The following is a 26,793-nucleotide window of genomic DNA, read 5'->3' on the forward strand; positions in this document are numbered from 1 at the left end:
GCACGCTATTTGCCTTCACATATTCTTGCAGAAGCTCACCAGTGATCTGCATCAAACGTGCAAACTCCAGAGAAGGTACCTGAGAACTTTCCTCTGCATTCTCTCCAACATTCACCGGAGTGTAGCTTGCATCAACATCAAGCCTTTGACGTTTTTGTTGCTCCGAGGCATCTGAAGCATAACCCACATCCTTCTCGATCATCTCCTCAATAAGATCCATGTTAAGGCTATTGGCAGCCATGCCACCAACAGCAGCAGCCGGGTCATCCAAATCCATGTACAAAAGCAAAGAAAACACGTTCTCTCAAACCCTAATTCAGCAGCTGCAAACCCTAAATCAGTAGCTGCAAACCCTAAATCCAACTTCTGCTCTCTCTCTCTCTCTCTCTCTCTCTCTCTCTCTCTCTCTCTCTCTCTCCGCACTGGTCCTGCCCTGCTCGCGCTACGCGCTGGTGGTCTTCTCCCTGCTCGCGCTACGCGCTCGTGGTCCTGCCCTGCTCGCGCTGCGCACCCTGGCTGTGCTGCGCCTGCCTGTACTCTCTCTCTCTCTCTCTCTCTCACACACACACACACACATGCACGCACACAAACACAAGGGAACAAAGCAGCAGACAACACAAGGCGAAAGGAGCACGAAGAAGGGGCAAAAACAGAGCTGCAACAGGCACATCAGAGCGCATCAGAATTCCTGGCCCTCTCTCTCTCTCTCTCTCTCTCTCGATGAAGATCCTTTTGTGTCGGAGTTTCCCTGCCAATGTGCCTTGAGGTCAATGCATGGTTTCTGAGGTAGATGTGTTTGATGAAGACCATATGAAGAGCTCCATGAAGGAAGCATAGGATGTAGCCCATGTGGTGGTGGTCCCAATAACAAAGACCAAACAAATTTCTTGGCCTTTCTGAATGTCATGATTGAGTAGCAAACTTTCTATCAAACATAGCAGCTAATGCAGAGAATATATTCTTTTCTATGACCAAGCCACCATATAGCTGAGAGATATCTCTGAAGATTTTAGCAACATTGAAAGTAGCACCTCTCTGTGCAACTCGTGCCTCCTCCTTGAAGGGAAACATAAATAAAACTTATAATACATTTAAGTGCTTACGAGACAACCATGATACGATGGCAAAGCTGCTAGGCGAGGACTTTTTAGCGGCATTACGAGGAGGTGGCCCGCCTGTGGGCGGCGCGAACACTGCATAGGAGGCTACAGTTTAAAACGCAGAGGTGTTGCTGTTGAATGTGGACTGCTCTAATACCTTGGTGGCGGCAGCAGAATCAGTAGTAGTATGATGTGGTGAAGACGACTGCAACATCAGCATCAGTAGCGGCATTATCATCAAAAGCGGCAGCAGCATCAGAAATGGCAGCATGGCACTGAAGGCATCGCATCACCAGTATCAGCAGTGGCAGCATCAGTAAAACGCAGCCTTATTGATGATGATGATGATGGCGGCTCAGTTCAGAAAATTGCAAATGGAAGAAAAAACACAGGTTTTAAGGTGGGGCAGCAGAGAATGCAAAAAAACCCTAAAAATGCAAAAACCCTAAAAGTGCAGAAACCTTAAAAATGCAGATGTGTTTCAGCCTAGCTCTGACACCAAATTGGGATTCAGGATCACACATCTGCACCTATGGAGGATGAAAGATATCCATGATAGGTCTGTAGGACTAGAGTGCAAGTAGAGAGATAAGATGGAAGTTCAAGCCATGACAATGATGCACCAAGGGGGGGGGGGGGGTGGAGAGAGAGAGAGAGAGAGAGAGCAATGGAGAGAGATTGCACAACACAATGACGAATGAATTATGATAATACTTCCACCATGTACATTGCTTTTATAGGCATCAAGCCTCATCTTTTGACCTAGACCTTAATAACGGTTGTTCACACCCTACAGGAGTATTCACACCAATGGATACACTATTAGGCTCCGAAATACCCAACACTTACTGCCCGTGTGACAGCCCGCACCCCCACTTGAGGCAGCCAGAGTATCTAGTGGATCTTTTCAAAAGATCCCCCTCCAAAAGTTTGGCACCTCCTTTGAGAACATTTGTAGCCAACCTTTTTAGAGCCAGGGGTATTCTTTGACCAGCCCTCTTTTAGTCCCCTCCATCCGAAAACAAAGCCCATCTCAAGGCGCCATTGCTTTGAAACGGCCTTATTTGTCTTCCCTTTGGCTTGAAACGCCATTATTTGTCTTTCCTCGAGCCATCCCCAAGGCGCCCGCACTTATACTCCCTAAAACCATTTGAGCTCTGGCCCAGCACAGTCTGTCTAAGGGCTCATGGATACACATCAAACTAATATAACTACCTCCCTCTGCATAGGTAGATACTTGGTGGTGTGGTTGGGGGGGGGGGGGGGGGGGGGGGTGGAAGGGGAAAGAGAGAGAGAGAGAGAGAGAGAGAAGGAAAGAAAGAAAGAAAGAAAGATTTTATTAACGTCTTCCAAAAGACCGAACTCGGCCTATGAGACAAATCAGTGTACCTGTGTGGGGTATCCTCTGTCATCCCAACAAAATGAAAAAGTACTGAACTAAAAAGCTGAATCTAGGTGTGCAATAAGTACAATGAGTGGGGGAGGGGATGGAGCTCTACTACTAGGAGAATGCAAAGCTATATGCATGGAGTATACAATCATGATATTCAACCTAGCTAGCTCCATCTTGTACCATATTGGGGGTATAAAATGGTATACATCAATGAAGGGGGTGTCCACGGCTCCCTGAAGAACATCCCTGGGTCTGCTCTGAAGCGAGCCAGTCGCTCCGCACCCTCTCTGTGAAACTGAGCTCTGATCTCTGTCATCTCTCTCTGGTAGAGGCGTGGTGTCCGAAAGCCAGGTGTCCGCTGTCTCCTGCGGGCTCTGAGTGTCTCTGCTCTCTGGAGAGTAATTCCCTGCTGTGTAGGGGCTGGGAGTGGGGTGGGCCTCTGAAAAAATGTAGTAATCTGTGTCTGTCGTCCCCCCTCTGGAGCTGTCTGAGCCTGTAATGATGTCTCTGTGTGACGCTGTATGTCTAGAATGAATCTCCCCAGTATGCGCTGGTCTGCTGCCTCAGAGAGCTGGCGTAGGGAATGTGGCTCTCTAAATAAAATAGGATATCTCTCTCTGATGGTTGTATATGCTCTGCATCTGCATACATAATGCTCCTCACTCTCCACCTCTTTGCACAATCTGCATACTGAAACCGGCCTCTGGTAGAAACCAAAGTGCAGTAGACTAGCAGTCACCCTTCCACTTGTAGTCCAAATATAAAAACAAATTTAATTGGAGCTAGAGTGCCCCAAATCTGAAATGAAACCGACACCTGTTGGCCCCAAAGCTTGGCGCCCCTTTCGCTATTTCTTTATTCAAATTCAAAAAGATGTAAAGCTGAGTACAACAAAACCAGCCAGGAGAATACACCTGTATGTCCAATCTGGCAGCCCACAAGACCTCTTAGCACATAGGATTCACACACAGATCTGTGTCCCACAAAAGCAACACTCTGTGTTTCCCTCTAATAAGCCAAGACCATTCAGCAGGGCAGCCTTGAGCACACATCTGGCATATCCCATGTACATGGTTCCACAATTCAGCACAAACATACATCCACTGTCCAATCTCTGTTTCCACCCTTTTAATCTGCCATACCCCTCCTCTCACAAGGGGCCAGATAACACACTCTACAGCAGACATAGGCCAATGGAAAGAAAGAAAGATGGACAAGTTCAGAGCTTACCAAATCAGCACGTGATTCTGCACTCGTGAGGCCAATCGTACCAGTCTGTACTTTCCTCCTTGCAACCACTTGACTGATACATAAACTAAGCTCTGAGAAAGCTTTGCCTGCAGCTGGAGATGCACCGCCCACTACTGTTCAGGACTGAACAGAGCTGAAACTGGCTGTACCTATCTGTACAGGTCAGTAAATCGCCACTGTACCTGTCCCTACAGCCTCTGCACCCACCTGTACCGTACAGTACAGCACTTGCACAGCAGCCGCCTGCTGTCTATTCCTGCCAGCGCAGACTGTACCAGTGCCGCCAGACCCTGCACCTGTCCGTACACCTGTACCAGCTGTCCGTACAACTGTACCTGCAGCACAGCCGCCGCCAAAGCCTGCAGCACAGCATGCACCTGCTTTCAGCCCCTGTCAACGCCGCTTGTACCTGCAGCAGCTGTACCCTGTACAGGCAGCCACGTGGACTATACCTGCAGCTGTACGAGCACTTCTGTACGGAAAACAGCAGTCAGCACTCTTCTATGCAGTCGACCAGCTTCTCCTCTTCTCCACGCTTGAGACTTGCACAACTCTCCAAAAGCAAGAGAGAGAGAGATGAGAGAGGCGTGTAACTCCAAAAGTGGAGTGGCCTCTCTCCAAAATTATCCTAGGCCCCCAACTTTAATGTTTATTAAAGTTTCCTAGGGGCCACCCATGATTCAAACATTAATTATATTAATGTTCTTGGTCCCCCTTCACACCTGGAGATGTCCACACATCATTCTCTTTGTCCGGGCGCCCCAAATGTGAATCATTTAATATTTTTGCTCAGCAACCACCATGCCCACACTTGTGCTGTTCCATTTTCACAGGGTCATGACATACCCCCCTCTTGAAAAATGGCAAGCGTCCTCAATTGCATTCTGGTGATACAGCAAAATATCCAAAGTGAAATATACAATATGGCAAGATCAGCGTCCCAATCTCTCTAAGCCATGCACATGTAACATCATTCACTGCAAACCAATGGCGTAGTAGTAGTCCAAGTTGTATACCACTGTGAACCATACACAACCACAACATCCAATGTGACTAGTACACATATATCATAGAAGTCCCATAAACAGATGTATTGTCAGCCATCAGTACCTTCGGGTGAGACAAAAACTGCACCAAGCGACCTCTAGATGTCATCTGAGCCTGTCTGTATCAAGGGAGTGGAGGTGCTACCCCCCTCTTGAGCATCAGGCAATGCTCCAGACCCATGCTCTGCTCAACCTAAATTAGCCACAACAAGAGTCGGCTCTAACTCAAAGGCATCGAGATAAAGCTGCAAAACCTGAGGTGAATCTGTTAAGTCACCTTCCTCCATCCACTTCGCATCCATCGGTGAATAGTTCTTGAACTTCACAAGATAGCGACCGGAAACTTTACCTCGTACCTTTCTTTCCTTATGTGCCAGTATCTGCTCTGGAATAAGAACCTCATCAAGTTCCGCAACTTCCGGCTGAGCCTCATCTGAGACATCCTCAGGCACATCCCCACAGAAAAGTCTAAGGAGACTCACGTGAAATGCATTGTGAATCCTCCGGTGATCTGGTAGCTTCAAGAGATAGGCTACCTCACCAATCTTTTCCAATACCTAAAAAGGCCCATAATAGCGCATGCTCAACTTAGGGAATAAGCGCTCTTTACCCTTCATCTTCTTGAGTCTAGCCTTTTCAAATCGCAAAAGAACCCAATCACCCAATGCAAACTCTAATGCACGTCTGTGACGGTCTGCTGCTTTCTTTTACTTCTGCTGAGTTTTCTGGAGTGCCAACTTAACTCTCCGATAAGCTTCATCCATATTCTCCACATACTGATCAGCCTCAAAGATCTTATCCTTTGTGTGCAAAATGGGTGGTACCTTCTTCCCTCCTTCCACAATCTCAAAAGGCGCCTTGCCCGTTGAGGTATGGACAGTGTTGTTATATGCAAACTCCATCAAAGGAAGATACTTTTGCCATTGTTGCTTGTGCTCTGACACATAACACTTAAGAAGATCTAACACTGTAGAGTTAGCCTCTTCCGATTGACCATCTGTTTGTGGATGAAATGAAGATGAAAACTTGAGAGTTGTACCCATGTTGTCAAACAACCCTCTCCAGAACAAACTCGTCATCCGTGGATCACGGTCACTAATGAGAGACGTAGGCAAGCCATGATACTTGAAGATGTTCGCCATGAACAACTTCACCATATGATCAACTTTGATCGTCTTACGCACGGAAATGAAATGAGCCTGCTTACTGAACCTGCATATGATAGTCCAAATGCCATCATTCCCCGTTTGTGTGCGTGGAAGATCAAATATAAAATCCATGGCAATGCTCTCCCAAGGTCTATCTGGAATAGGTAAAGGTTGTAGTAACCCTGGTGTCTTTTGACGGTCAGACTTTACCTTCTAACATACGATGCATTGCCTAACAAAGGCATCAACATCTCTTCTCAAGGTTGGCCAATAAAAGAAAGTCTCCACTGCTTTTACCGTGGCGTCAATACCTCTATGACCTGCATACGGTGGAGCATGACTTTCAATCATAACCTTGAGTCTCAATTGCCTGGTAACACACAGTCTACCATGCATCAACAAAAACCCATCTCGGAGAGTATAGTGCTCATGCCGCTAACCCTCAGATATCTGATCATACAACCTTTCAAAGTCCTCATCATGGACATACTGCTCTTTCATTTCATCAAGCTTATGATGATAAGCAAGCGAAACTATTGAGACCTGTGGCTTGCGTGACAAAGCATCTGCCACAACATTCTTTTTGCCTTCCACATGCACAATCTGGAAGTGAAACATAGACAAAAAGTTTGCCCATCGCATATGCTTCTCTGAAAGCTTAGTTTGCGTGAGGAAATAACACAAGGTCTGATGATCCATCTGCACAGTGAAATCAGCCCCAAGCAAATAGTGTTTCCATGTAGAAAGAGCATGAATTACAGCCAACATCTCTTTCTCATAAACCTATAAATGCTTCTCGGCATCTTGCAATATTCTACTCTCATAGGCTATCACATGTCCTTCTTGCATGAGAACTGCCCCAATGCTGTTTCCACATGCATCACATTGGACAACAAAAGCCTTTCGGAGGTCCGGTAATACCAATACTGGATCCGAAGTAAGCTTTTCTTTAAGCTTTTTGAAGGCTGTAATTTCCTGATCAGCCCATCTAAACGGAGTTGCCTTCTTTGTCAAGGCATGAAGGGGCGAAGCAATTTCAACAAAATACCGTATGTACCGCCTGTAATAGGAACACAATCCCAAAAAGCTGCGTACATCATGTATGGTCCTCAAATCTGGCCAATTAAGAATTGCTTCCACCTTCGCTGGATCCATACGGACTCCATGCTTAGACACAATATGCCCCAAGAAGTGCATCTCTTGCAAGAAAAACTCACTCTTCTTGCCATTAATAACCAACCTATGGTTCCTGAGTTCTGCAAACACAATGGCCAAATGCCTTCTATGCTCCTCCTCAGTTTGTGAATGCACAATCATATCATCAAAGAATGTGCCCACAAACGCTTTATGAGGCCGGAAAATCCTGTCCATCATTCTGTTAAATGTGGCAGGTGCATTTGTCAAACCAAAGGACATAACCAAGAACTCATACAACCCAAACGTGGTTCGAAATGCTGTCTTATGCACATCCTCGGGTCTAATACGTATCTGATGATACCCGCTTTTCAAGTCAATACGACTAAAGACTGTGGAGCCCTGTAAGCGATCCAAAATGTCATCGATCCTCGGAATGGGGAATCGATTCTTGATGGTATTCTTGTTCAGCGCCCTGTAATCAATACACATGCGCCAAGAACCATCCTTCTTTTGCACTAAGAGTACGCGTGAGCAAAAGGGTGATGAGCTAGGCTGTATCAACCCTTTATTCAAAAGCTCCTGTACCTGACTCATAATTTCTTCTTGTTGGGCTGCACTAACACGGTACGGCGGTCTATTTGGTGGAGTACTACCAGGAATTAGATCTATGGCATGATCTTCTGGCCTCTCCGGAGGAAGTTCCCCTGGCAATGACTCGGAAAAACAATCTTGGAACCCACATAAGAAATCAGTCCTGTCCTTATCTAACACAGACAAATTAGACTTAGACTCATCATCTTTTGCATCCTTTACATAAATCAAGTACGCGGAAAGATGCTTTTTCATTACTTAGTGCCCCATGCCCTGCACAACTCAGACTCTTCACCACCTGGCTGTTCCCCAACAAGATCAGGAACTAACCCTGCAGAAGGTTTTGGTTTCTTTGACTTGGGCTCTCCTTTATTGTCAGAGTCCTTTTGGGACTTTCTCTTGGGACAATTAAAAGACATATGTCCCTCTTCTGTACAGTAAAAACATTTCCGAGCATCTCTCAAAGCCTGTCTCTCCTCGGGAGTTCTCTTGGGCATTGGCAACTTCTTATACCGCGTCTCTGTAGACCCTTTTGCATCACGCGAAGCATGCCCACATTTTTCAAATTTCTAACTCGAGTTCTTACTTCCTTTAAATCCAGATGAGACTCCAGTGAGTAACGCATTAGCTGTCATAGCATTCTCTATCATCTGTGACATGTTTGTTACTCGAGTCTTTATACAATAGTCACGCACCTCCTTGGGCAGCCACAACAACACTTCTCTACCTGCTCAGACAAAGGCACTGCACGGTAAGAAGTAAATGGGAGTAAAGCTTCCCAAAACTTCTTGTTATAAACTTCCAGATTTTCACATTTTGATGCATCCAACTTGTGCCATGCTGTCATTACATCCACCTCAAAAGTAGATGTGAGCCATACGGAAGAGAACACCTGTTTAAATTGTACCCAAGTAGATGGTGCTATGCCTTGCAAAAGAAGAGTAGCCACTGCAATGCATTGCCTTTGAGAAAAGTCGCAGCTTTTCTCACTTTAGAGGACTCCGTGTAATTACCACCAGAAAAAGCAGCCTCAAACTGCTGTAAAAAGGTAAGTGCTTTTAATTTATCTTTGGCTCCACTGAATGTATCAAATTTCACAGCAGCTCCCCCTTCCTTATAATCCTTCGCCTTATCCATAGGCGTTAGATTATCGTAAGGAAGTGGCTTCGCAAGATTGCTACCCCCAGCATTCATGCCCATCATAGGGTCAACATTTCCAATTCCCACACGTGGCATGCCATACATTCCAGCCATGTTTCCAAACATACCATTATGCATACGGGGCTGCATGCCCCCATACATATTTGCTTGCATTCTAGGTTGCATGCCCCCAAACATGTTTCCTTGCATTCCGGACTGCATACCACCATACATATTCCCTTGCATACCAGGCTGAAAATTTGCTCCAAAAGTCCCTGGCATACCCCATGCCTCCCTGAGGATAACCCCCAGTCATAGATTGGAACACCGAGCCACCACCAAAATAACCTGGATGAATAGTCTGCTGAGGAATAGATGGCTGTCCAAAAAAGGAACTCTGAGAGTTAGCACCAAAAGCATGCTGCATGTTCGGAAACTGTCCAAAAGATGGATCCTGTGGGAAGGCACCACTATGACCCTGAGGAAGGTTCTTAGAATGCACCTTCTTCTTCTTCTTCTTTTCAGGCTCTGTACGGGATCTCATAAATTCAGCAAACTTCTCACTTTGTGTGAGCTGCATAAACACATCCATAACACCGGCCAAACGATTTTTAAACTGAGCATCATCTTCCTCTTTACTAGGCATATCTTCTGGCTGTGTTACATACTCATATTGCTCATCATCTGCTGCAGCCTGTTCTCCTGCAAGAATATCCTCAGATTCATTTCTCTCAGGAGAGATCTCTTGCTCTTCCTCTTCGATATAAAAATATTCGTCTTCTGTATCAGACATGTTGCTGAATTTTTCAGCGATGACTTTCCTCGAGTCAACCACGAGCTCACCCCCTTAAGAAAGTTGATGATGGGTCCCGGCGACGGAACCTTGAAACCGGCCTCTGATAGAAACCAAAGTGCGGTAGACTAGCAGTCACCCTTCCACTTGGAGTCCAAAAATAAAAACAAATTTAATTGGAGCTAGAGTGCCCCAAATCTGAAATGAAACCAACACCTGTTGGCCCCAAAGCTTGGCGCCCCTTTCGCTATTTCTTTATTCAAATTCAAAAAGATGTAAAGCTGAGTACAACAAAACCAGCCAGGAGAATACACCTGTATGTCCAATCTGGCAGCCCACAAGACCTCTTAGCACAGAGTGTCCCTCTGATCAGCCAAGACCATTCAGCACGGTAGCCTTGAGCACACATCTGGCATATCCCATGTACATGGTTCCACAATTCAACACAAACATACATCCACTGTCCAATCTCTATTTCCACCCTTTCAATCTGCCATACCCCTCCTCTCACAAGGGGCCAGATAACACAACTCTGCAGCAGACATAGGCCAATGGAAAGAAAGACATATGGACAAGTTCAGAGCTTACCAAATCAGCACATGATTCTGCACTCGTGAGGCCAATCGTACCAGTCTGTACTTTCCTCCTTGCAACCACTTGACTGATACATCAACTAAGCTCTGAGAAAGCTTTGCCTGCAGCTGGAGATGCACCGCCCACTACTGTTCAGGACTGAACAAAGCTGAAACTGGCTGTACCTATCCGTACAGGTCAATAAATCACCACTGTACCTGTCCATATAGCCTCTGCAGCCACCTGTACCGTACAGTACAGCACTTGCACAGCAGCCGCCTGCTGTCTATTCCCGCCAGCGCAGACTGTACCAGCGCCGCCAGACCCTGCACCTGTCTGTACACCTGTACCAGCTGTCCGTACAACTGTACCTGCAGCACAGCCGCCGCCAAAGCCTGCAGCACAGCATGCACCTGCTTTCAGCCCCTGTCACAGCGCCGCCTGTACCTGCAGCAGCAGCTGTACCCTGTACGGGCAGCCACGTGGACTATACCTGCAGCTGTACGGGCACTTCTGTACGGAAAACAGCAGTCAGCACTCTTCTATGCAGTCGACCAGCTTCTCCTCTTCTCCACGCTTGAGACTTGCACGACTCTCCAAAAGCAAGAGAGAGAGAGATGAGAGAGGCGTGTAACTCCAAAAGTGGAGTGGCCTCTCTCCAAAATTATCCTAGGCCCCCAACTTTAATGTTTATTAAAGTTTCCTAGGGGCCACCCATGATGCAAACATTAATTATATTAATGTTCTTGGTCCCCCTTCACACCTCGAGATGTCCACACGCCATTCTCTTTGTCCGGGCACCCCAAATGTGAATCATTTAATATTTTTGCTCAGCAACCACCATGCCCACACTTGTGCTGTTCCATTTTCACAGGGTCATGACACATACCCTCTCCTCTCGGGGGATCCGTGCTGCTCTGCCAGTCTCGATCTCCAATCGATGTGATGAGACTCTAAGCTCACTAATAGCTACTCGGGAGCCGTGTGGTAAAAAGCCCTCCATGTATCTAGGCCTCTCTATAAATCCATCATCAGTGATACTCATGAAGTGATCTCTGTAGTACAGCATCTTCGGTGGAAGAGGCTATGTAGGCGATATCCATGTCTCTCGTGTATAGAGCTGCCATAGGTCCTGTCTCAATACTCTGTTCCTCACTATGAGAGAGACGGATATGTGGTGCATCCCTATCATACTGGAATGGGTGGTAGATGATCCATGTCTAGGCCATGCTGTGAGAATCAATGTGTGACCTGTGCATACCATGATCCTCTGTCTCCTGCCTCAGCCAGCTGTCTAGATGCCTCAAAAGCTCTGTATGACAATCTGTCTTGTGGCACCTCTCTGAATCTGTCTAGCAGGCATATAGTCTGGAATATGGCCTCTACCATCATAGGAGGCGCAGCAAACTTTGCTCAGATAATGTCATGAGGTGTTGACAGTTTGCTGCGTATCATGCGTGCCATCATGAGGGCCTGTGGTCTCTCTATCTGTGTCCACCAATGGGTAGCAAGGCCTGGCGCCCATACCGCTGCTCCATACATCAGTGCCGGTGTGACTAATGTGTCAAATAGCCACCCCTTCGTCCGGGGCTCCTAAAAATGCGCCTGGTGGGACTGTCTCTCTAACATAGCCAATGTTGCATATCCCCGTGTCAATCTAGCTCTGGCTATTGAACCCATGATGAAGCGCGTGGCTGCTGCAGAGAAGGTAACCCCTAGGTACACGTATGATGTCACCACCTCCACCTGGCGTCCAACGAGAGTGAATGTCAACTGACTCCTGCCCTGTCTCGATGTATGAAAGACCATAACCTTGGTTTTCCCAAGGTTCATAGTAAGACCCCTCTGTGTGCAGAAATCATCGAGTGCATGTAGATGCTGCTGTAGACCTCCTAGAGACTCAAACACTAATACAATATCATCAGCATAAAGCATAATATGTACTGAGGTACCTACTAGATCAACTCCATCTCCGCCTCCCCGTGTAATGAAGTCAGCCACCTCATCAATGTATAACCCAAATAGCGTGGGGGAAAGTGGGCATCCTTGCTTCACACCAATGGTGCTAGCAATAGTCTCGGACATACCTCCTCGGCATTTGACTCGCCCAAAAACCTGCTCATATAATGCATAGATGCCCCATGTCATATCTGCTGGTATGCCAAGAGACTGCAGGTGCTAAAAGAGCCTCTCTCGTGGTACTGTGTCAAATGCCTTGCGGAAATCCACAAAGCAGCAATAGAGCTTTCTCTTCCTCACTCTGGCCTGATCAATCATACATCTCAAGGTGAATACATGGTCAGTGGTAGAGAAAGCTCTCCTGAAGCCTGCCTGCCTGATGGTCAGTGGTAGAGAAAGCTCTCCTGAGCCTGCCTGCCTGATGGTCAGTGGTAGAGAAAGCTGTACTGAAGCCTGCCTGCCCTGATGGTGAGCGTAAACCTGCTCGCTCAGCATATAAGCTAAGCTCTTGCTCCAACACTACACCATAGAGTTTGGCCAACACGTGGCCAACCATAACCGTCCTGTAGTTGCTCGGATCGAGCATATTCCCTGTTTTGTGGATTGGCACAATGGTGTGCATCGTCCACTCCGCACGCAAACCCTCTGCTAGTGCCCTGTTAAACAGGTGTGCAAGAAAAGGAGCCAAAGAATCTACTGCATATATGTGATGCTCACCCTATAGGCCCATATGGTCGACGGCCCGTCCATGCTGCAGGCGGCGGATAGCTTCCTTTTCCATCGAGTGGGTAAAGAAGCTAGCTGTGGTAGGTCGAGGCTCCTGTGGCTGAGATATAGGTGGCTGCTGTGGGGCGTGAGAGAGAGAAAGAGAGAGACAATGGTGACTCAGCCATTCCTCTGAACAGGCACACCCTCTCAACTTGCCGTTGCGCCCCCCCACCCCCTTCTTGATGCGGGGGGGATCTTTCCATGGCTCAACATCCACTTGGCGATCTTTTGCATCAAGGCTGGCCGTCCCCCTCTTGCTTTTGTGTTGGGCAATCATGGCCAGCTAGTTTACTAGGACCCCTGTTGAGGAGGACTCCCACGCCCCCAAACAGCAAGGGTACATGAGGGTACAGAGAGTCAGCTTCACAACCATCGACGGCACCTCAACCCTTCCTCTCTCAAAATTACGGAAAACCCCTCCTAGTGCATATGGCTTTGGGAGAATCACCCCCTAGTATGGCTCCAATGGGACCCAGGTGGTAGTAAAGGGACTTCACTGCTCCTGTGGAGAAACCCACAATTCCCCCTCTCAACTTGCCACTGTTGTCACCAGCCCGGATATTTTCCCAATATGAAAGGGATCTAGTGGACTCCAGAACGTCTAAATATAAGCTTTGGGAATGGGAGATTATCTAATACAAAAGATCTAGCACCTAAAGTTCGGTCTAGACGCTTGACATGGTTTCTTGTACAAACAGATATTGATCCACTGTCTTGCCACATGTCCCAATTTAAGAGATGGTTCCCACCCATAAACTTCATCTCTAAAAATGTCTCAACTCGTAGACCTTTTGTCAAAGGTGCTTTGGCAAGTCCCCCCATTTGCTTAACTTAACTGATGCCAATGGAATTTCCATCAAGGATTTTGCAAAAATAGTAACCCTCCTAGTTTTTAAGAGTGTGATCCTTTGTATTCCACTTGATTAGAAATGTATGTGAGCACCATGTAGTAACATGTTTCAATGTTAGATCTCTCCCACATCCTCAGGAGCTTGCCATACATGCTTTCCACTTGGACACTTGAGCTCCAATGCCAATGAGACAAGTAGCCTCACACTTGTCACCTCAGCTCTACACTTGTCATTATAGCTTGTACTTGCCATTCTAGCTCATGAGAGTCCCAAATCTATAAATTGGACCCTCTCTTCATTTTGGCAAGCTCTATTGCTGCAAACTAGCCTCTATCATGTTGGCAACTCTTCTCTATTCTTGTTGATTCTCTACTCCAAGGTATGGCTCTCTACGTGTTACCAGTGCCTTCTACCTGCTCTACGGCCAATAAACAAATCAGCCTGCTGCCCCCTTCTGTACGGCCAGCGAACTGAAGAGAGAGAGAGAGAGAGAGAGAGAGAGAGAGAGAGAGAGAGAGAACAAGTTGGCCTGAAGAGAGAGAAAAACGTTGACTGTTGCTATAAGACTGTACGGTCAGCAAAGAGATAGAACTGCATTCCTACATGCGCATCCCTCCTTCCCCCTTTTCATAGAGTCCACTAGCCCCATGCTTTTTCCCCTTTTAGCCAAAAGTGGTTGATGTGCTAAAAATACCATTTTTATGCTTTTCACAAGCTTGATGGCTAAGTTTGCTTTAGGTGCCTCCTTCTGTCCACATATACATGCCCAAAATAATAACAAGCCCGGCCACACTTAAATGATATGTGAACACACCAAGTTGCTTATGCTCTGTGGTCATCTTTCAAGCCAAACTTTGCCAGTAAGTGCTCCACCTTTCTTCTATGGAAAACCCCCGTTCACACCTTGGTTCCAAATAGTGTGTGAAACACTGTTCAAGATTGGTGAGGGGACCAAATTGGTGACATACCTCCGTCTTATAAGACAGTTGTCTGCAACTGTATAAGCTTGATACCATTGAAATATCCTTCAAGTATAGCAGATCCACTGCTCATCAGTAGTATTACATAAGTCCAACATTAAAGCCATTAAGTCCAACGATCCGAAGTCGGAAACGGGCACAAGGGCCAACCGTATCAAGGAAGAAACTGTATTCATGTCCTAAGTCAACAACTTTGATAATAACGAGACACAGGCACAAGAGCCAACTCTGTCCCAAATATCCATAAACCGCTCTTCTGAATGTTCAAGGATGCTGAATTCTTTCCAAAACATAAGTACGAAGCAAGTGCTAGGGTTGCTAGTCCTGAGGAAAATCACAGCATGTCAAGCTGCATCTGCCATACATGTACTGTAAGAAAAACACACCATGTCAGGCTCAATAACCCACACATGTTCTGTCATGTCAAGCCTTGTAAGCCACACATGTCTTGTCATGTCAAGCCTCCGAAGCCATAAATGTCTTGTCATGTCAAGCTTCACAAGCCACACATGTCTTGTCATGTCAAGACTCAGAAGCCACACATGTTTTGTCATGTCAAGCCTCAAAAACCATACATGTTCTGTCATGTCAAGTTTCACAAGCCACACATGTCATGTCATGTCAAGCCTCGTAAGCCACACTCTCCTGTCATGTTAAGCCTCAGAAGCCATACATGTTCTATCATGTCAAGTCTCGTAAGCCACACATGTCCTATCATGTCAAGCCTTGTAAGCCACACATGTCCTGTCATGTCAAGCCTCAGAAGCCACACTGTTGCGTCATGTCAAGCTTCATAAGCCATACATGCTCTCTTGCCATGTCAGTGGGCTCACACCAGCGTCCATCCATCCACATACATGCAAAAGACATAAACTCCTGTTGACATGTCAGTGGACTCACACTGGATTCCTTCCGGGGATCCATCCACATACATGCAAAAGGGATGTGCCATGGCAAGATCGATGTGAGAAATCCTTCTCCGCAAAGCTGCCAAAAGAAGCACATGTTCACACAAGCCAGAGAAGCTCAATTGGCACACTGTTGTCCAGGACAGCCCTACATATCTTTAATCAACCACCATACAAGCGCAAAATACCTGCTATGTTGTCTCCAAAACAGCTCATAGACCAAAATTAGCCACTCCATGATACTAATAAATAATTCATAGTTTTGTAACCGCATATGCGACATATTCTAGCGTCCCATACCACCAGAATACTCCCCATATGAGATCCTTGTGTAGGCGACAGTTCTAGCATCCCATACTGCTAGGGGCCTCCAATACACAAGACCAAAACCATAAACCATTCATCAAAACCATAGAGAAGCCTTTTCCAGAATCATAATAACAAGCCTAGCCACACTTAAATGATATGTGAACACACCGACTTATAATCCTTATAAGCCACTTTGATGAATAAAATCTAAGCTGCTTATGCTTTGTGGTCATCTTTCAACCTCCAAACTTTGCCAGTAAGTGTTCCAGCTTTCTTATGTGGAAAATCCCTGTTCACACCTTGGTTCCAAACAGTGTGTGAAACACTGTTCAAGACTGGTGAGGGGACCAAATTGGTGACACTACGACCGCCACAAGTCGCCCTAATGTTGTGGTTTCTCTCTCTCTCTCTCTCTTAGGCTGCCCATGAAGTATACCGGCCATTGGGGATTGTTTTGAAGGCTTCCATCATTGAGAAGAAGTATTGAAGGCAAGGGTATTTAATCATTGTATTATTATTTTCAACCATTGGGCATTTGTCTTCTTAATTGGTTATATATGGACAACCATTGGACACTTCTATTATTGTTTAATCATTGTATTATTATTTTCAGCCATTGGGCATTTGTGTTCTTAATTGGTTATATATGGACAACCATTGGACACTTGTTATTGACATTGGGCATGAAATTCAACCATTGGGCACTTGCGATTGCCATGGGTTATTGTATCTCAGCCATGTTGGCTTATGGACAGCTTTATGGGCCTATGTTTCAGCCATATGGACTTATGGACAACTTTATGGACTTATGATTCAGCCATATGGGTTTATGGACAGCTATGTGGGCTATTTATTGGATAATCTATGCTGGTTCGTAACCACACGGAATATACATATTCTTGGCATTTTCATGGGGCTTTACAGGGGAGGGGAGGGGGAGGGGCGGCTTCACCCATTCCAGCCTATATGTGGTGTCAAACGTGCACATCTCTCTTTTACAGTTTCGTGGAATTAAGTGGAATATGTATAAGGTTGTGGCCAATTTAAGTGTTTAATTGAATTAATGGTCAAGTGTTTTGTGAAACCCCTTCTGCCCCAACACAGAGTTGAGTTACATTGGTATCACAGCTTTGGCTCTTTCACATGAAAACGGTCCTATTGGGGTATAAAGACTGGCTATTAGTCTAGTTAAATACCGCAAGCATATCTAATTATGGAAGCAAACATGATCATGAGCAGCATGAGCAGAAGAATGTTTGGCTTATGGATATAAGAGTTCATGTAATCTATTTTGGGAGAAAAAAATTGGCTTTTGTGCCTAGACCTATTTATTGGTACTTGGGTTATTCTATTGAAGCCCATAGAAATCTCTTCCGGACTCATAACAAACTTGACAAACAAGAAATTTTCAATGGTTGAAAAGCTTGAGGCTGGCCATCCCCCTCTTGCTTTTGTGGTGGGTAATCACGGCCAGCTAGTTTACTAGGACCCCTGCTGAGGACTCCTCCCACGCCTCCAAACAGCAAGTACAGGGTACAGATAGTCAGATTCACAACCATGGATGGCACCTCAACCCTTCACCTCTCAAAATCACAGACAACCCCTCCTAGTGCATGTGGCTTTGGGATAATCACCCCCTAGCATATTGGGACCCAGGTGGTAATAAAGGAGCCTCACTGCCCCTCTGGAGCAACCCAGGATTCCCCTTCTTCTAGTACTCCGTCTGACGGCACACCCAACTGCACCAGAATTGTCGACAAGCCTGCAGCAGCAGCTCATTGCGGGGCTCATGATGTTTCTTTCCCTTTCGTCACCAACTTCTAGAGGAGGCTCTGAGACAGCTTTTGACTGCGGAAGATCACTTTTCTTGTAATTGCTAACCCACACGAATCTTTGGGCATGTGGCTCACAATCACCAGCCGCCGCCTAGCTTTTTTGTGGCCGATGTGGCAATCCTCAGGACGCACAGTGTCAATGCCTTTGGGACTGCCCAAAAACGTAGCAGATATATAGTGGTGAATTTTGTGCTTCTTCACCTCGAATCCTGAAACTTTCCAGGTTATCAACTGGGGGATATTGAATGGGGTGTGAAGAGGCCCGGCAATTCTCTACGAGGAGAAACAGGCCATGCATTGCAGCTCACTCATTTTCAGATCACCACCTTGACCACCGCCACAGTCCCGGTGACACCATAAACACCACAGACCCACAAGGATAAGAGATGGGAGCATTGCAGCCTAGCACATTATGCTGGCAGACCTCATCCATTCAGTTAAGACAGATCTCATGCACACCCTCCGAGGACCCCTGGAGCGGTTGACGGGCGATTTGGAGCACATGCAGCAGTGCAGGGCCACCTTCCTTTGCATTTGGAATTCCTCTCTAGAGGGACTTTTGTGTCTCCAGTGTGGCTCGCCCCCTCCCCCCCTTTGGGGCCCACCTATGTTACTTTGTACATGTTACCTCCTCAGAGGGTTGTACTCTGCTCATAAGTGACGTTCTTCTGTTTCTATTGATCAAAGCATCATGTCTGGAAAAAAAAAGGTTTGGTTGTTGTTTAAATAAAAAATGATTCAACATCAAAAAAAATCAAGCAAAGTAAGAGATTGCAAAACCCGAGCCAAGAATCAAAACTTTCTGGGAGAAGCAAACCATGTTATGAAATCAGATACACTTAGGGAGGATATATATGTCAACACTCGAAACATGGGTTTTTGGGCCATTTCATCCCTTTCGTGGAGTCTCAAGGTCCCAAATGTGTTTCAACCATTTTCAACTTTTAAAACAGCACATTTTTGGCTGTTTCAGTAGCTTCTTTGGCCCAACCACACCTGTGCTTTCACCTACAAAACTCCCCATTCAAAGCCAAATCAACTATTTTTAATTTTTAAATTTTTTGTTTCTTCCATCTCATTTCTTCTACTGTCCCTTCCTTTCATCTCCTATTTGCTTACATTTCCAGGTCTTCTCCTGTTCCTCTCCCTTTCTGATGTGGTGTTTCCCTCCTCCTGCCCCTCAAAAAATTCTGTTTCCCACAAATATAATGTGTTAAAAAGTGCCGGAATCAATGCATGCAACAGAGGGAGTTCTCAAATGAACAAAACATCTCAAAACTTTAAACAGTCCTGTTGCCTTCCTAAACCAAAGAGTAGCGATACTGACACAAAAACAGAATCACATAGATTGTGCATGCACAAAAATAGAATGTAAGGGTCGTAGAAACAGGTTACAAAATCAGGCAAGTAAAAAACACTTGTATAGTATCACGGCGTGGCATATATGGAAGACCAGATGCTCAGAGGCCTTCGGGGGTATTCATGTTTATGACACCCAGTGTATCTACAGTATATGGAGTACAATTGTTCATACTCTTTTGGCCACCTGGGCCCATATACAGGGATCTTCTAGAGCTGCGCAAACAAAACGCAGCAGATTTATGAGAGAGTGGAGCCATGGTATTTTCTTCTCCTCCACTCCTACAGGGCTTTTATGGCAGCATAGTGCCCCCAATTGGTTGAGATCTCCCTACTTTTTGGTTTTATATCTTCCCATGTATGATTTTACATTACTTAATAGAAGTCTCTTTTTTGAAAAGAAAAAAAAACACTTGTACACACATTTACGAACTTCATAAGCAGTAAAAGGAAAGTGATAAGTAGCTTTGCTGATGGTCCCTCCCTTTTCCGCTGCCTTATAGAACAATGTTCCAATGAGACTAAACCTACGCGTGTTTGATAGATACCTCAACAAGCAACTCCGAATATGATTGTAATCGTGACAACAGTTCTCCTTCAAGATATCTTCATAGAACACCACAAAAATCACCCATTAGTAACTCTTCTCCTCTTAACTTTTCATTTCTATGACCCTTGTTACAAAAAATAACAATCATAATGTACTCAATAAAAATTGTAACGACTCCATTACTCACTTCTCTCCGCATGCCTTACTATCTCTCTTTGAACTTTCCACTTTAATATTGACAATATATTACTATTTTCATTACTATGCGAGAATCATCTCTCTCTCTCTCTCTCTCTCTCTCTCTCTCTCTCTCTCTCTCTCTCTCTCTCGCAAGGTTTTTGACACTGTCCCACAGGCCATATTGATGAGGAGACTACAAGATATGGGAGTACCAGCAGACATGCTTTGGGGGATCCTCACACTTTATGAGTCTTTCATTGGCCGAGTACGGGCACCAGGGGGTGACTCAAAGGTCATACACAGCACTACCGGGGTGAAACAGGGCTGCCCCTGTCTCCTACTCTATTCGGGCTATACATTGATGAGATATCTGACTTAGCGTCACCACGAAATGTTTCACCTCGAAACGAGGAGTTTCAACCTGAAACATTTCACCCTGAGACAAGTACATACCGAAATGCCTATATGCATATAATCAAGAGATACAAGTACTCGGAAAAAAAAACTTAGCCGTTTCAACTGCACGTTTCAAGCAAGCATTTCAGTGAAACTTTGAAACGTTTCAGGCGTTTGAGGTTTCACATTTTAGGGCTAGTGAAACGCATTTCACAGTGAACATGAGATTCTAACTACATAGACAGACATGGAGGACCATGACCACAATTGGCAGGAGTCTTGATACCTATCCTATTGTATGCAAACGACATTGTCCTTATCTCTGACTCACCAGAGGGACTATAGAGGCATTTGGATGCATTACGGGGGCCTTTTGCGAGGACTGGGCCCTCACTGCTGTGAACCTTGGGAAGACCAAGGTTATGATCTTTAATACCTCCCCGCAGTTCCACATCAATGCACATACAAATGCTGACTTCTCACGCAAGAAGTAGCATGCAGCAACAATGTGCATCAATCCAAGCCAGGCCTGGCTTACCATATCCACATAAACAAGGCCTCCTCATCCCATCTAACCACTGTAAGCATCGGACGCATGTGAGGCCGAAATAGGCATGGCACTCGTCCTGAACCACGCACCCCTCCAGTGATGTGTGTTTGCTCCCAAAAGGCTAATTCCCTACATATCCCGACATGTCGTGTAGCGCCTCTCAAGACTTTGGGGAGTTTCTGTGTGAACATCAAATTTCCCTTCCTGTGTATGTCTGTGCAAACTTCAAAGCATCCTAGATCGAACCATAGAAGGGTCGTTGCGATGCCATATGGTGTGCCTATGGTCTCATAGACCCCGCACCGTCATGCTAGAGTTTATCTGTGATAACCACCCTACCATCATGGTAAACTGCCCATTTTCCGCCCTTACGGGCTTCAATCACCTGGCCATCCCAGCTCTTCTATGTCCCACCTATAAGGGTTGAGGTCATTGTCACTAGCCTAGACATTTCCGAGTATGAAAGGGGTCTGGTGGGCTCCAGGATGTCTAAATATTTGGAAAGTACAAGCTTTGGGAATGGGAGATTATCCTGGAATATAAAGGATCACACTCCTAAAATCTAGGAGGGCTACTATTTTTGGCTTGACTCCAATGGAAATTATGTTCACATCATTACATCTCGAATTGAGCAGATACCAAGAGTTGTCAAAGTGCCTATGACAGAATGTCTACCAGTTAGGATATTTTTAGAGATAAAGTTTATGGAAGGACCAATCTCTTAGATTGGGACATGTGGCAAGAAAGTGGACCAAAGTGAGACAAGTGGCCTCACACTTGTCAGAAAGTGGATCAAAGTGAGACAAGTGGTCTCACGCTTGTCACCTCAGCTACTGTGTGGCTCTCCACTTGTCATAATAGCCTTCTTTTGTCATTTTAACTCATGGGAGGCCCAAATCTATAAGTTGGAGCCCTCTCGCTTCATTAAAAGAGGCTCTCTTGCCGCCCACTAGCCTCTACCACCATTACAGGCTGCCCTGTCACATGGTTGTAGCTTTGGTCTCAAAGGTCACTTTGGCCTTTTGAAGACGTTAATATAACATTTCATTTCATTTCATTCTCTCTCTCTCTCTCTCTCTCTCTCTCTCTCTCTCTCTCTCTCTCTCTCTTGAAGGCTGCCCAAGTCTTTAGACGGGGGCTTTTTAAGGGCCCAAGGCAACCCCTCTCACACACACTCTCTCTCCCTCTCTCATACATTCTCTCCCTCCCTCCCTTAAGCCTTTTTCAAGACCCAAAGTTCAAAGTTCAAACTTTAAACACACTAGGATGATGATGTTTTTTATACCCACTTTTGGAGCTATCTCTATACTCTACCAGTTCATTTCATTTTACTTTGTACCCTTGAATCTTGATGCTGTATCTAGATGATGAGGATGGACTATTTTGGTCTCATAGGTCATTTTGGCCTTTTGCAGACGTTTAATACAGCTTTCTTTCTTTCACACACATACTCTCTCTCCCTCTCTCATACACACCCTCTCTCTCCCTCCCTCAAGGCTCATACATACACACACTAGTCTCTCTCTCTCTCTCTCTCTCAACTTTCACTATATATCTATCTATCACTGTATATATATGTGTGTGTATATATATATATATGTGTGTGTGTGTGTATATATATATATATATATATATATATATATAAAAACAGACGCCTCTAACGTCTCTAAAAAAATACGAGTCTTTCAAGGCGCGTACCATACCCGCCTCGTACCAAACGCCTCCGGCGCCTCTAACAACCATGGCTGCTTGGATATTAACACATACGAGGGTACCCTAACTTTTGCTGATATGTGGCAGGTCTACACAGGGAAAGATGGGAAGATCAAATACCTTAGATTTGGGCCCAAAACCAAGAGATGGTACCAAAAGGAAAAGCAACCAATGTATACTTTCCTAGCCTTAATTGAAAACCCTCTGGCCCCTGGGCAAGAGACCGGTGGTGAAAGTTTGGACTAAGGGTGACTACTTTGAAGAGCAGACTCCTAAGGGATGTACTTCTTACACTCTTGCTTGTGGCTTGTATGCAATTGGACTATCACATATCTGGGGAGATGTCTTCTTTTTTATTGCAAGATGAGAGACGTCTAATTTTGTATGTGATCTACTTAATAGAGATTGGGAATAAAATAGATGTGGTAGGAGTTTACTTGTAAACGGCAGCTTTTGCCTTGTTAATATAAATATAAATACTTATTGTTCAAATAAAAAGTGAAAAAGCACCCCATCAAAACCTTAATATACTAAGGGTGAAAACCTTAGCTTGTCATTAATTAATTAATACCCAGATAGGAGCATTTAATTACAAGCAACCAGAAACCGAACGTTCATGCAACAGAAAAACAGAGTGCTTACGATGCAAGGCTTTCAAGCACAGCTTGCTGCTGAGCCGGATTCTCATTCTCGGCTGCGGAGTGACAATCCGCCCTTTGGCGCGGCGGCGGAGGCGGAGGCGGAGGCGGCGAGTGGTGGTGGTGAGAAGAATCGACGTGGCATGATGCTCCCGCCGCCTGGCCCTTTTTCCGCCGAGGAGCAGCAGGTGCATCCGCGGTGGTCCGAGAAGAAGGTGGGGTGGATTGGGGCGGCCTTCTTCTGTGGAAAGTCTGAGAGGCAAGAGACACCTCCATTGCTCTCACATCCTACGACTGCTGTAGCGCCCAATACTAGAAGTCTATAGACACTACGCTCTCGTCGTATCCGTTCTTGGCGCACAACCACCGAAACTGCTACAAATATATTCGTTTTGTATTTTGCAGTTTGCATTCAGTGTAGAGGTAAGTTTTTGCATTTGGTGTAGTATGTTTTAATCAGCATTTATTATTTATGTAAGTGTAGTTATTGTTTATAATAAAAATACTTACATAGTAGTGGATAAGTAGGGAGGTGTGGAAGCTATTTGGCTGCTCCCCCAAGAGGCAAGAAATATTCTAACAAAAAGGTAAGTTACGTTAACATGTTCTCCTACAAAATCACCTGAGTTGTGTGTAATATTATCGCTCAACGGCTTTACCCTATTGGTAATAGGGCCTTGGTTGGTTTTTTCATGGCGACACTATTAGGAAAGTAATATTCTGTTTTTTTCAAATGTTATTTTCTAGGGTTCATAGCTAATTTCTTTCAATAGCAAATAACCTTTAGTAATCTTCCTCATATAGCATCTTTGACATGCACAATGCTTATGTCGGTTTCTCTTATGTCGATTTCTCTCTCTTACGCCTACCCTCTCTCTCCCTTTTCTCCACAACGAAGGATCGTCTTTTTTCAACTTCGATAAGTTATTGCACAAAACAAGTTAGGGTCCCTTCTCTCTCTCTCTCTCTCTCTCTCTCTCTCTCTCTCTCTCTCTCTCTCTCTCTCTCTCTTCAGTCCCTTCAAACTAGGTAGGTTAGGTATTCAGTCTCTATGTGAATGAAGACTCACTTGTCGGTTTCTTGTCTAGACAGTGTTTGCACATGTATTGTTGATCTTGGATGTATGTACATGTACTCTAGTCACATTTGGTGACATACAAGTTATGCTGAAGTACCGTTTTGCAGTCTCACAGAAGATACTAATGTATTAAAGGTTGCATACAAAAATCATATGTTTGTAGGTTTCTAGTTATTGCAAGCAAACATGTTTAGTAAACTCAATTAAATTGTTAATGAGAAGTTGGACAAGAACAACTTCCATGCTTGGAAGTTCAGAATGACCAATTTCCTGATGAGTAAAGGATTTTGGGACTATGTCGAAGGAGACAATGAGGAGCCTCTAGAGTTGTCTCAAGAGAATGCCACTCCAATATATATAAAGGCATTCAAGGAGACTAGAACCAAGGTGCAAGCAAAGGCATGTATTAGCTTTCAATCAATGTCACGAACACAATGATAAGACACATACAAGATGCCAACACTGCATGGCAACACCTACTGTGTAAATGCTCTAACTAATACAAAGGCAAGGAAACTGCATTTAAAACAAGAGCTGCATACTATGGAGAGCATGTCTATTAATGAGTATGCTTTAAAGATCAAGGGTATTGTTGAATCCCTTGGGTCTATCAATGTATCGGTAGAAGATGATGATTTAGTGAGTGTGTCTGAATGGGCTTGGCAAAGAGTACAAGCCATTCAAGACATTGCAGTTAGAGAGAATATTCTCAACTTGGGACCTGGTGTCTATGCTGATCATAGAAGAAAAGTCTTTAGGTGAGGACTCTTCTTCACAAAGCAAGAACACATCAGAACATGCCTTCTCCTCCAAGTAGAGGTCGTAGTCGAGGCCAAGGTGGTTGTTGACATGGAAACTAGAATTATGGACAACAACAGTCCAATGATTCGCAGTAAGCAGTAGCAGTCATACGCAAGTGGAAGAGGCCATTCTAGAGGTAGGAGGAGCTAGAGGGCCCGAGGTGGTTGGTAAAGAAATCAGAGTGCAAATAGCATAGAGTGCTATTATTGTGGTAAACCATGGAACATGGCAAAGGACTGATTTAAGAAGCATAATGACATTAAAAGGGAAAAGTTGCAGCAAGACAACTATGACATTAAAAGTGGAAAGTTGCAGCAAGACAACTATGCATCATCTAGTAAACAGGGTGGTGATAACAGAAGTCAGCAATTGTTTGTCATGCAGCACATGCTCAGTTCCACAATAACAAGAGATGTGTTAGGATCTAAAGATATATGGTATATGGATTCTGGCACCTCTAACCACATGATCAGTCATGGTGATTGGTTTAGAGATATGTAAAAAATGGAAAAACCAAGTTTTGTAGAAATAGGTGATGATACTACGCATCCCATTGCATATGTTGGTAAAGTGCAATGGTCTATGCAAGATGAAAAAATGAACTAGTTGACAGATGTACTTCATGTTCTAAATATTACAAAGAACCTGGTTTATGTTGGACATATGGTTGACCAGAGTCTACAAGTGAGATTTAATCCTCATCAAGGATGTTTTGTAGAAGACTTCAAAAATTGGTTACAAAGGGTAATAAAAATGGCAGGATGTTTACTTTGGATGTGAACATGCTTGAGGTGAAGGTAGCCATGTTTGTGCATGGAATAGGTGTCATTGTAGATATTGACATATGGCACAAGCATATTGACCATGTGAATACACAATGATTGAAGTCTATGGAGGCCCAAAATATTGTTGTAGGTTTGCCAAAGTTTAAGGCTTATGGTATGCATAAAGTAAGTGAAGCATGCCAGCTTGGTAAGCAAGCCAAACATGCTTTCCCACATGAAAAGCATGTCAGTGTAAGGCCATTAGATGTTATACATTCAGATGTATAGGGACCGACCAAGACTGCAATAATTGCAAGTTGCAGCAGGTATTATATTGCATTCATTGATGATCACACTAGGAAAGTGTGGGTTTATTTCATGAAGGAGAAAAGTGAGGTGTTTTCTCACTTTTAGAGATTTAAAGACTTGGTCGAGAAGGGAAAAGGCATACAAATAAAATGCCTGAGATTAGATGGTGGGGAGAGTATTTCTACAATGAGTTCAATGATTTCTTATTAAGAAAGCAGGGAATTAAGAGACAATTCATATACAAATACACTCCGCCAACAAAATGGTGTTGCAGAAAGAAAAACTAGGCACATTGCACAAGTGGCACGTGCCTTGATGTCCGAAAAGAATATGCCACATTATTTTTGGTTAGAAGCAGTAGCAACTACTATGTACTTTATGAACAGGACCCCCACTATAGCTATTCATGGTATGACGCCTGAACAGAAGTTTACAGGCATAAAATCAGATTTGTCTCACTTGAAAGTACATATTCTCGACAAAGTGAGAACAAAGTTGAATCCAAAGGTAGTGAAATCCATCTTCATTGGTTATGCTTGGAGTAGAAAGGTTATAGATGTTATAACCCTACCACTCGTGAGATGCGAGTAAGCAGAGATGTTATCTTTGATGAGATGAGTAGCTAGTATGCACTAGCAGTGAAGGCAACAAAAGATGTAGATGTAAGAAGTAT

At 44.7% G+C, this 26,793-nt stretch overlaps 1 protein-coding gene across 10 annotated transcripts in view; it reads right to left on the bottom strand.

Annotated features, from left to right (window-relative positions):
* Positions 1–23,577, bottom strand: part of LOC147624239 (uncharacterized) — a 120,286-nt gene extending 96,709 nt beyond the window's left edge. For all 10 annotated transcript variants that reach the window (XR_015269070.1, XR_015269069.1, XM_086819192.1 and 7 more), the window contains exons 1-2: positions 23,173–23,577; positions 19,690–19,747 (exon numbers count right to left, since the gene is read on the bottom strand). Coding sequence is in view for 8 of the 10 variants with exons in the window: in XM_086819192.1 (XP_086675318.1) it covers positions 19,690–19,747; positions 23,173–23,444 (330 nt within the window). In the remaining 2 variants the exon portion in view is untranslated. The remainder of the gene's footprint in view (positions 1–19,689; positions 19,748–23,172) is intronic.
* Between the last annotated feature and the right edge of the window lie 3,216 nt (positions 23,578–26,793).

This window comes from Cibotium barometz, chromosome 25 (genome assembly GCF_041138505.1).
Source record: "Cibotium barometz isolate CiBa-2024 chromosome 25, ASM4113850v1, whole genome shotgun sequence".
In the NCBI taxonomy this organism is placed as follows: domain Eukaryota; kingdom Viridiplantae; phylum Streptophyta; class Polypodiopsida; order Cyatheales; family Cibotiaceae; genus Cibotium; species Cibotium barometz.